Below are 12,027 nucleotides of genomic sequence, written 5' to 3'. Positions count from 1 at the left end.
CATCATAAAAGGCCAAGAACTCTGTTGTTGCAAGTTCATCATAAGTTCCACAGAACTGATTATTGTATTCCAGGGTATTATTTTGCATACAGATATTGTTATTGATTTCTAGGGTTACACTTAGCTCATAAGCATAAATAAAAGGCTTAAAAACTTTTATATAGATACAGAATTAGTACTACCCCTAATTAGTACTATTAGCGCCTCCTTATTTTTTTCTCACAAATTTGGGCAAAAAAGTGTACGTTATACACGGCAAAATACAGTAATTTTAGCTGGAGGATACCATGGTTGTGTAGACCTCATAAGTCCCATCATTTCTTCATTAGTGAGTTATCCTTTAAAGGGGGAAAGTACAAACCCTCCAAAGGGAGAATTTGACTGGATAATGTTACTTTTCTGGCTATTGTCTTGGATTATAGACTTTTTGGAAGAGGTCTCTGAGACTCATGGGCAGTCTGCTTCCTTCCAGGTGGAGAGAAAATAAAAAAGAAAAAGCCTTGGAAAGCACCAGCAGTCACACAGGTAAAGTCAGAGGCCTACCCCACTCCTACCCATTGCCCCCAAGGCACAGGGTCTGCCTCTCATGTCTCTGACAAGAGGCGAGGGAATGTGGAAGACTGGGGGTTGGCACCAGGGAGAAATTGAAAAGTGTAGCCGGGGCAGAGATTCTGGATGACCCTCGATATAGGCTTCCTTTTGGACTTCGTTCTCTAAACAGCGAGACCCCTTGGAGGATTTTGAACATGGTGTTTATTTGTTAACTTGTCCATATATTCATTCATTGAATACGTACTTTGTCCCAAGCTCTGAGAAGGGCTGAAGGTAACTGAAAGCTGTCTGTGGGTTGCCCAAGAGAGAAGAAGCCTGGCCCACAGAGCAGTGAGGAAGCAGACAAAAGCATAGCAATTGACATTGGGCGAGGCATCTAGGTCCGAGACAGAATATCTCCCATGCCTGTTAGGACTGAATGTGCTCTACGGGGCTTCAGTTATGTATGATGTGTATTGGAAGATGGAGGGAGAAAACTACAGAGACCCTAGAATGCTGTACTAGAGTCTAGGCTCTGCATATAAGTAGCCAGGAGATGGCAAATAGGTTTGAAACAAGGGAGCAATATGCTTAGATTTCCGTGTAAAGGGATGGAATAACAGAGTAGTTTGTTGTTCAGCAGCAGAATTCAGGGCCTGAGGAAGTGAGATGGGTCTAGTAAGGGGAAGGGAAGCTAGATTTAATTTTCAAAAGGTTGTGGAGATAATCACACAGTGAGTTTTGGGCTTGGAAAGTCAGTGCAATGTGAAAGGAAAAACCAATTAGAAGGCAGAGGACCGTGCAGTATGTGATACGATCTCCTTCCACAGCTCCTGGAGCCTCAAATTAGTACCATCGCAAAAATCATAAATCAGTTTAATTTCTTGTGGACAGTGGTGAAGATCCTGAGATGCTGTGCGCTAGCTGGCAGAGGGTTGAATTGATACAACAGTTAGAGTCAGGAATGGATCCACAGGGACCATGAAGAAATAAGTTCAAAATTTGAATAAATTAAATGAAAGGCAATGGTCTTTCATACTGTGAAACTGAAGGGTCAAACGAAGATTATCCAAATCTGGTGGGCAGAGGGGCAGAGAGATTCCAAGTAACTCTTGAGTGACATGGATTTTAAGATCATTAAACTTGCCATTAAGTCTGAAGGCTGTATTCCAGGTACATTATGATTTTCAGTAGTTGTATCAGTACACTAAGACTGCCATAGCAAAATATCACAGGCTGGTGGCTTAAACAGAAGTGTATTTTCTCACAGTTCTGGAGGCTAGAAATTCAAGATAAGTGTGTCAGCAGGCTTGGTTTCTTCTGAAGTCTCTCTTATTGGCTTACAGATAGCCTCCTTCTTACTGTGTCCTCACACAGCCTTTCCTCTCTGTGTACACACACCCCCAGTGTCTCTCTTTGTGTCTAAATTTTCTCTTTTTCAGTCAGATTGGATTAGAGCCCACCCTGATGGCGTTATATTAATCACCTCTTTACAGGCCCTGTCTCCAAGTATAGTCAGATTGTGAGGTTCTGGGGGTTAGGGCTTTAACATGTGAATTTGGGGAGTACACAATTCAGCCCATAACAGTAATTCAGCCAAGAAATGAAACGAACATGGAAATGGTGAGGAAATCATGGATGAGAGAGAAGTTTTGAAGGAAAATTTGAAGAACTGCCCAAATTTGGATGAAGGAAATGGCTATAATGCCTTAGAAAAAGTATTCAGTTAACTTGACCCCCAACTCCCCACCATGTTGAAATGATAAGAAAATAAGGTGAGTAGAAAATAAATTAAAAATTTTTCCTGTTTTAAGAGTTTTTAGTTGGTTGTTACAGAAACTAATTTTGCCTGATCTAAGCAGAAAGAAAATATATCAAAAGGCTGTTTAAGTACCTCCAAGAAACACCTAGTAGGTAGAGGGCTAAGTTTGGAATCAGGGAGGGAATAACGAAGACTGGACAGAAGCCAGAACCTCAATCTAGATCGATTCAGGCTGAGGGGGAATAGAGTCTCCTGAACACATCTTGCACCACAGCCAGCTCCCAGATGGGCAGGTCCTGCTGCACCTGCTGCAACCAGAAGGCATTCAACACCTTTCTAGCTTTAGGATGTATTTTTTAGCACGTTGAAGAAGTCAGTCCTTTGTCTTCTGTCTTATATAGTTTCTTCTGAAAAGTCTTCCAAAAAAATAGTCTTCCATTTTCTTATCTTTGTTCTTCTGCTTGTAATATGTTCTTTTTCTCTGACTGCTTTTTTAAGATTGTTCCTTTTACTACTGGTTTTCAGTAATTTGATTACGGTTTATATGATTGTATGTGTGTGTATTGTGCTTGGGGTTTGCTGAACTACTTAGATCAATCAGAGTATAATTTTATTAATTACATTAAATATAAATGGACCAAATACTCAAATCAAATGTAGAGATTGTCAGACTAGATAGAAAAAAGCAAGACCCAACCATATGGTATCAACAAAAGAAATACTTAAAATACAAAGGTACAAATGGATGAAAGTGGAAGGTTGGGAAAATGATAAGTCATGTAAACAATCAACATAAGAAATAATATCTAAAAAAAAATAGACTTCAAAGCATGGAGAATTACTGGAAACAAAAGATTTCAAAGTGATGAAAAGATTAATACATCAAGAAGGCATTATAATTATAACTGTGGATGCACTCTTTCATCCAGTTTTAATGTATTTTGAAGAGAGTTTATAGTCAGAGATTTTAATAATCCTTTCTCAGTACCCAAAAGAACAGTTTAACACAAAAATATATATAATCACAAAGGATACAGGTGTCTGAGCAATACTTTCAGCCACCTTGGCCTAACTGACATAAAACAGTATATCCAACAACTGCAGAATATACAGTATTTACAAATGTACGTGACATGGCCTATTTGCCAAAATAGACCACATGACAAGCCACAAAACAAGTTTCAATAAATATATTTCAAAAGACTGAAATCTTAGAGAGTATGTTCTGTGTCCACAACAAAATTAAATCAGAAATAAACATTAATAACATATCTAGCTAACCCTCTAAGTGCTGAAATTAATGTGTTTCTATGTGAGGTGTGATCAAACAATACAGTGAATGTTTAAATAAAAAAAAATTTATTACAGTAAAAGACACATTGCCATTAATCCCCCTCAAAATATACCCCCTCACTTCAAACACACTTATCCCACCATTCTTGCCATTTTCTAAAGAAGTTCTGGAAGTCCTCTTTCGTGAGTGTCGTTAGTTGCACCGTCGGGGCTGCCTTGATGTCTTGAATCATTTTGACTTTGGGGAAGAGCCAGAAGTCGCACAGTGCCAGATCTGGTGAATAAGGTGGATGAGAACACACCAAAATCTGTTCATTTGACAGAAATTGCCGTATACCAGAAGCAGTGTGTGACATGGAGCGTTGTCATGATGGAGTATGATTTACGGAACACTTTAAAATACACCTTCTCTCAACTGTAGCTCACACCCAACTGACTGTACCGAACAAGTTGAAACTTGTCACACACTCTTACTAATAAGGTTTGATGCACCACTTCCCATGTCAAAGATCCCTGCCTTTTTATTGGATGGCACTTGGCAGCAGCATTCACCATATTTTGTGATCACAACAGAAAGGCTCCATGTCATACATCGCTTCTGGTATGGCAATGTCTGTCAAATAAAAAAAAAATTACAGTGTGTCCTCATCCACTTTATTCACTGGGTCTGGCACTGTGCGACTTCTGGCTCTTCCCCAAAGTCAAAATGACCATGAAAGGGAACTGTTTTAAATTGGTTCAGGACACTGAGGCAGCCACGACAGTGCAACTAAAGACACTCATGAAAGAGGACTTCCAGAACTGCTTCAGAAAGTAGCAAGAATGATGGAATAAGTGTGTTCGAAGTGAGGAGGAGTATCTTGAGGGGGATTAATAGCAATGTGTCTCTTACTGTAATAAATTTTTTAAATTTAAATATTCACCGTAGTTTTTGATCACACCTTGTACATCCCATTGATCAAGGGATAAAGCACAAGGAAAATTAGAAAATATTTTAAACTAAAGGATAATATATATACAGCAAATTTGTGGAGTACACCTAAATCAGGACTTGAGGGAGATTTGTAACTTTAAAAGTTAGAAGGAAGAAATGTTTAAGTTTCTACCTTAAGAATCAAGGGAAAAAAGTAAATTTTTCCCAAGGAAAGGAAGGAAATACTAAAGATAGCAGGAATCAATGAAATAGAAAAGATACAGACAATAGAGAAAATGAAAAAAATGAAAAGTTATTTCTTTGAAAAAAATAAAATTAATATACCCTTTATAAAATGCAAGAGATGGAGGGAGGATGGGAGAGAGGGAGGGGATTGGGAAGGAGACAGAGAGAAAAAATTGCCAATATGATGAATGATGAATGAAACAGGGAATGTCTCTTTAGATCCTAGACATAAAAAGGAAAATTATGAACATTTTTATGGCATTAAATTTGACAATTTAAACGAAGTAGACAAATTCCTTGAAATACACAACTTCCCAGAACTGAGAGAAATAGAAATTTTTAATAACCACAATCTGTCACAACCAATTTGTATATATAACACCTCACTACAAGAAAATTCCAGGCCCCTTTGATAGGTGACTGGATAAAGAAGACATGGTACATATATACAATGGAATATTACTCTGCCATAAGAAAAGATGAAATACTGCCATTTGCGACAACATGGATGGATCTTGAGAATATCATGCTAAGCAAAATAAGTCAGATGAGGAAATGTCAAGAACCATGATTTCACTCACATGTGGGATGTAAAACTGAAAGCAACAAAGGAAAAAGACAAACAGAAACTCATAGACACAGACAACAGTTTAGTGGTTATCAGAGGGAGGAAGGAAGGTAAAAAAGGATGAAGGGGGTCAAATATATGGTGGCAGAAGGAGATTTGACTTTGGGTAGTAAACACACAATGCAATAAACAGATGATGTATTATAGAATTGTATGCTTGAAACCTCTATAATTTTATTAACTGTCACCTGAGTAAATTTAACTTAAAAAGTCAAGGCCCAAACAATTTCATTGGTTAAGGAATATTTAAGAAATAATACTAATCTTGTATCAACTCAGAAAAAAAGGAAGAGGAAGGAGACTTCCCAGCTGATTTATGAGGCCACCAATAACTTCATATAAAACCCAACAAAGACAGTACAAGAAGTAAATTTATAGATCATTATCATTCACAAACTGAGACATAGAAATCCTTAACAAAATATTTGCAAATTGAATCCTATCAGTATATAAAAAGGATAATACATCATGAGCAAGTGGAGTTTATCCTAGTAATGCTAGATGGATATATCATTTGAAAATTAATCAATATAATCCACCCTATTGACAAAATAAAGTAGAAAAAGCGTTTTTGACAAAAGTTAGCTCCCATTTATAATAAAAGCTCTGGGCAAACTAAGAATAAGGATGAAACTTCCTCAATCTGATCAAAGATATTTACAAAAAAATATACCCAATATAATTTTTAATGGTGAAGCTATAAATATTTTCCCTGTAAGATCAGAAATAAGGCAGGGATATCTGCTTTCACCACTTCTATTTAGCATTGTACTGGAGATTCTAGCCAGTTTAATAAGATGAATAACATGCATAAAGTAAGAAATAAAACTCCTGATTTGCAGATATGATTATTTGCATTAAAAAAATTCTAAAGAATCAGACAACAAACAAACATAGAACTAATAAGTGAGCTAAGCAATGTGTCAGGATACAAGGTCAATACACAGAAAAATCACTTGTATGTCTTTATATTAGCAAAGAATAATTGGAAACTAAAAAATTTTAAATAACATTTATAACAGCATAAAAACATAAAATAGAAATTTAAGGAAAATGTTACAAGCCCTCTTAAAGAAGATACATGATTGGTCACCGAAAACTACAAAAGTTTACTGAGGGAAAGAAGACCCAAAGTAAATGGAGCAATATACCACATTCATGAATTAGAAAAACTATCATAGATATTAGTTGTTATGAAATTGACCTACAAATTCAAGTGCAATAAAAAAAATCTCCTTCCTCTTGTAAAGCAGACTAAAGATGAAGCCCATGTGTGCAGCTGTTCCTTCAAGATTGAAATTACATTCAGGGGGGAAAAAATGAGTTCTGGGCTTCCTGCTTTGGATTCTCACTTTCTTCTTGATTTTGGCCCCACAGTTCTTCCCATATTGTAAATTCTTAGATTATTTAGGATGTTTTCTTGGTTCTGTATATTATTCAGTTTTTAATTTCTCTTTGGTAAGAGTCAATTACCTAGCTCCATTACTAGAAGAAATTGTCCATCATCAATTTTTTTCAATCAGTCAGATAAAAATTATTTTTTGAGCACTTATTGTGTAACACGCTTCTGAGCACTGTGTATGTAGTAACAAGCAAGACAAAGTCTCTGACCTTAAAAAGCCCTCTTTCTAATGGAGGATGTGTTCATTTTTCTGTTCAAACTGACTTGGAAGCAATGGTTGTAAAATGCATGAACTTTAAGGAAATGTCACTGTCTTCTGAGGGCTTCCATTAGGGAAGTAGAACATCACACAGTAGACTCTTAAACTCCAGTGCCATGCTCAGTTGGAGGACCATGATAAAGTCTGCATCAAGTCTGAGGTAGGGCAAGAACTAGGGGGAAAGAACCTAGTTCATAGGGGGAAAGAGATGGTAAATGAGGGACTTTTTAAAGATTTCATCACATGATCGGTTAAGATTGGAGGAGTGACATTTGAGGCATCTGTGTTTTTGTCTTTTCTATCCCACAGATACTGAGATACTCCCAAAGGGAAAAAGTAAGAATCAGGAAGCTTCAAATTTACCCATAGAGCATCCGTCCCGAAGTTTGGAAAGACCTTGGACTCTAAAACCCCTCTATCCAGCTTTACCCAACAGAATAAGGAAACACCCAGGCCCTCGCCAGTTTTTAGTAGCCCCCGAGGAGACAGACAGAAACCCAGAGCCAGTCAAGGAAACCACAAAACCAGAGATGCCTGCGAAGGGTAACGTTAGACAACTAATACCCTCCGAAGACTTTGAACCCATCCAAACACCCACCTGGGAGGCCACCAGAGAGGCCACCCTCCAAACTGTATTGCTTGCCTCGAAGGCAAATGAACCAACAATTTCCTCCCTAGAGGTACCTCATCCTGAAACACAACATAGAAGGATGCCCACTGCTGAATCCTCCCAGCAATCCTCTTTGACGATGGTTTCCTCCACATCTTACATATCCTTACCCTCCTTTACGCTGTCTTCAGAGAAGAAGTAGCTACATCTTGCCTCCTTCATCCTCTTTCTCTCTGTGCTTGAGGTTGGTCATGGTGGGGAGTGATCAAGAAAGGAGTACAGAAGAGCCATTAAGGCTCTCAGGAGGACTGTTCTGGTCTCGGATCTGTACGAAGAATGCACCTCCAGGCAATGGGCAAGAGCAAAGCAGTTTTTGTGGTCTTAGAGCTGGATCTCGTTGTTCCCTGGGTTCTACAGGGTTCCTCTCACTCTAACCTTCATAGTGTCCCCTGCTAATGGAGTGGCTGTGGTGAACATCAGCATGGAAATAAAGGCAACCTTTCAGGAATGCAGAAAGTAAATGGTGTATTCTTTGGACTCTTCTGTGATCACTGAGGCTGACAAAGACTAGGGAATTAGTGCAAAAGTGATGCCATCCTGAGTCAGAAAACGAGAGATGGCATAGGCATGAATCAGGAGCAGAGATTTTATCCCATGTGCACTTTCGTGATCTAGTGTGAAGTGGGATGCTTCTTAATAGCTTCTTGTTGGCTGGTTCCCCAGTGGGATGATGGGCCTAATCCCATGCCCACCCAGTGGCCCTAAGCCTTGAGCAAAAACCAGATCCACAAGTGTCTATAGCCCTGTCAGAAGGGAGGCCTCAGACCTACCACGTGAAAGAAGCAGTGCAATAAGTTACAAATGGAGTATTTTTAAATACTTCATTAATTAAACCCAGGCATAACTTCCAGAGCCTCGTCCTCTTCACTGACACTAAGAATAGGATATTGCCACCTTCCCTCAGATAAAATTGAATCTGGTGTAGAAGTCAAGATAAATACAACTATTCATAAATTTAAATATTTAAATCTTCATGATAGCACTGGAAGAACTGTCAGTCAGAAAATCATTATTTGTCTACAAACTCATTCAGAGAGTAGTAGTTCTTGGAATCCAGAAAAGCAAGTGACGTTATTTTGTAATTGGAAGAAATCTGGGAGAAATTAGAACCGGAATTTGAAGATTTGTGTAGGATTTGGAAATGAGAGAAACAGATTACATATTAAGTAGCCTAGACAACAGTAGTAAACCAAAATTTTAATACCAATCTTAATTTTTTTAATTTATCCTTTAAAAATTATGATAAAATATACATAATATAAAATGTATCACTACAACCACTTTTGAGTGTACAGCTCAGTGGCATTAAGTAAATTCACACGGTTGTGCCGCCATCACTCCTGTCTATCTACAGAACTTTTTCATTTTACCAAACAGAAACTGGGTGGATTAAATACTTAAATGTAAGACCTGAAAACCATGAAACTACCAGAAGAAAACACAAGGAAAAGCCTTCTTGACATTTATCTGGGGAATGACGTTTTGGATAGGACATCAAAAACACTGGCAGCCAAAGCAAAAATAACTAAGTAGGATTGCACCAAACTAAAAACCTTCTGCATCACAAAGGAAATAATTAACAGAGTGAAATGGCAACCTACCGAAGGGGAGAAAATATATGCAAACCATATATCTAATAAAGGGTTAATATCCAAAATATATGAGGAAATCATACACCTCAGTAGCAAATACATACATACATTCACACTGAAATAAAAAATGGGAGTGGGACCTGAATAAACATCTCTCAAAAGACATACAAACGGCCGACACATACATGAAAAGGTGCTCAGCATCACTAATTAGCAGGGAAATGCAAATGAAAACCACAAAGGGAAATCACCTCACGCCTGTGAGAATGGCTACTATCAAAAAGACAAAAGATAACAAGTGTTGAAAATTGTTAGGAACTCTCATCCTGAAACAGAAACTCTTGTACACTGTTGGTAGGAATGTAAATTGGTAAAGCCGCATGGAAAACAGTATAGATGTTCCTCAAAAATTTAAAAATTAAAAAACTACCATATGATCCAGAAATCCCACTTCTGGGTATATATCCAAAGAAATTAAATCAGTACCTTGAAAAGATACCTGCACTCCCACGTTCATTGCAACATTATTCACAATAACCAAGATATGGAAACAACCTAAATGTCTGTTGATGGATGAATGGATAAATGTGTGGGTAAATACATATATAATGAAATTTTTTCTTTCAGTTTTCTTTTCATTTTTATTTGCATGGAATATCCTTTTTCCATCCCTTCACTTTCAGTCTGTATGTGCCCTTGAAGTTGAAGTGAGTCTCTTGTAGGCAGTAGTATCTTGTAGGCAGCATATAGTCTTGTTTCTTTATCCATTCAGCCACTTTATGTCTTTTGATTGGAGGCTTTATTCCACTTAAATTTAAAGTAATTATTGATAGGTATGGACTTATTGCCATTTTGTTTATTATTTTCTGGCTGTTTTATAATTCCTTTGTTCCTTTTTTCTTCTCTTGCTCTCTTCCTTTGTGATTTGGGGGTTTTCTGTATTGGTGTGCTTAGATTCCTTTATCTTTTGTGTATCTACTGTAGGTGTTCGCTTAGTGGTTACCATTAAGTTTACAAAAAGCATCTTTATAATAGTCTGTTTTATGTTAATAACAACTTAAATTCAAATGTATTCTAAAGCTCTACATTTTTGCTCTCTCCTCCACATTTTATGTTCTTGATGTTACAAATGTTTATCTTCTGTATCTATTGACAAATTATTGTAGTTATAGTTATTTTTACTCCTTTTGTCTTTTAACCTTTATACTAGATGTACATGTGATTAATACACCACCATTACAACACTGGATTATTCTACATTTAACAGTTCAGTTGACTCTTGAACAACGCAGGGGTTAGGGGTGCTGACCCTCCATGCAGTTGAAAATCTGTGTATAACTTTTGACTCCCCCAAAACTTAATAGCCTACTGTTGACCAGAAGTGTTACCAAAAACATAAACAATTGATTAATACATATTTTGTATGTTATATGTACTATATACTGTATTCTTACAATAAAGGAAGCTAGAGAAAAGAAAATGTTATTTTAAAAAATCATAAGGAAAAGAAAATATTTATTGAAAAGAAGTCTGTGTATAAGTTGATCCCTGCAGTTCAAATCCATGTTATTCAGGAGTCAACTGTATATTTGCATTTACCAGTGAAATTTATACTTTCATATATTTATCTATTTTGAGTTCATTTTCATATATGGTGTAAGGTAAGGGCCCAACTTCATTTTTCTGTGTGTGGATATCCAGTTTTCCCGGTACCATTTGTTGAAAAGACTGTCCTTTTCCCATCAGATAGTCTCAGAACTCTTGTCTAAAATCAGTTGGCCTCATAAACGGGTTTATTTCTGGGCTCTGTATTCTATTCATCTATATGTCTGTCTTTATGACAGTGCTGCACTGTTTCGATTACTGTAGCTTTGTAGTGAATTTTGAAATCAGGTGGTGTGTGAGTCCTTCAACTTTGTTCACCTTTTTCAAGATTCTTTTGGCTTTCCAGGGTCCCTTGATATTCATATGAATTTTAAAGTGAAAAAGAAAAACAACAAAAAACCCCCATTGGGAGATAGGGATTGCATTGAATCTGTAGAGTATTTTGGGTACTGCTCTTATCTTAACGATATTAAGTCTTCCAATCCAGGAACATGAAGCATCTTTCCATTTATTTATGTTTTCTTTAATTTCTTTTGGCAGGTATTTTGTAGTTTTCAGTATACGAAGTCTTTCACCAATTTGGTTAAATTTATTCCTGAGTGTTTTATTCTTTTTGATATTATTGGAAACGTTTTTTTAAAAAATTTTCTTTCTGGATTGTTTTTGCAAGCTCTCTGTAGTCCTTTTTTTTTTTTTTAAATTACGTTCTTCATTTGTTTCATTTTCTTGCATCTGGACATTTATATCCTCTATGACATTAACTTAACTTTTTTCCTTTATATACCTTACAAGTAATTTTTGTTTGTTTTCTTCATTTTCATTCAGTCCTGTCACTTTCGGTTTTACATCTTCCTATTGCTTTCCCATATCTTCTCTGAGTTTTATTTATTTTTATTCCATTGTACTCTTTCAAATATGCAGTTGCTTGTCTAAAATATTTTGATTACCTCATGTTGGAGAGTGTTGCAGGCTTTTTTTTTCCATGACATGGTATTTTTTTGTATGCTTTTTATTGCCCAGAAGTTATGATTCTTATTTTCTGTTGGTTCTCACAGTGTCCTTGTAAGAATACTTCAGTGTAATTTTTATCGTTCATAAGAGAATATATTGAATATCATGGACTAAT

General features: G+C 36.7%; 1 protein-coding gene across 1 annotated transcript in view; it reads left to right on the top strand.

Annotated features, from left to right (window-relative positions):
• Positions 1-7,846, top strand: part of GDPD4 (glycerophosphodiester phosphodiesterase domain containing 4) — a 68,466-nt gene extending 60,620 nt beyond the window's left edge. The window contains exons 15-16 of the mRNA XM_033118936.1: positions 473-530; positions 7,382-7,846. Coding sequence (XP_032974827.1) covers positions 473-530; positions 7,382-7,846 — 523 coding nt within the window. The remainder of the gene's footprint in view (positions 1-472; positions 531-7,381) is intronic.
• The last annotated feature ends 4,181 nt before the right edge of the window (positions 7,847-12,027 follow it).

Source organism: Rhinolophus ferrumequinum, chromosome 11 (assembly GCF_004115265.2).
Source record: "Rhinolophus ferrumequinum isolate MPI-CBG mRhiFer1 chromosome 11, mRhiFer1_v1.p, whole genome shotgun sequence".
NCBI lineage: Eukaryota > Metazoa > Chordata > Mammalia > Chiroptera > Rhinolophidae > Rhinolophus > Rhinolophus ferrumequinum.
This window is presented reverse-complemented; position numbering and strand designations above follow the sequence as displayed.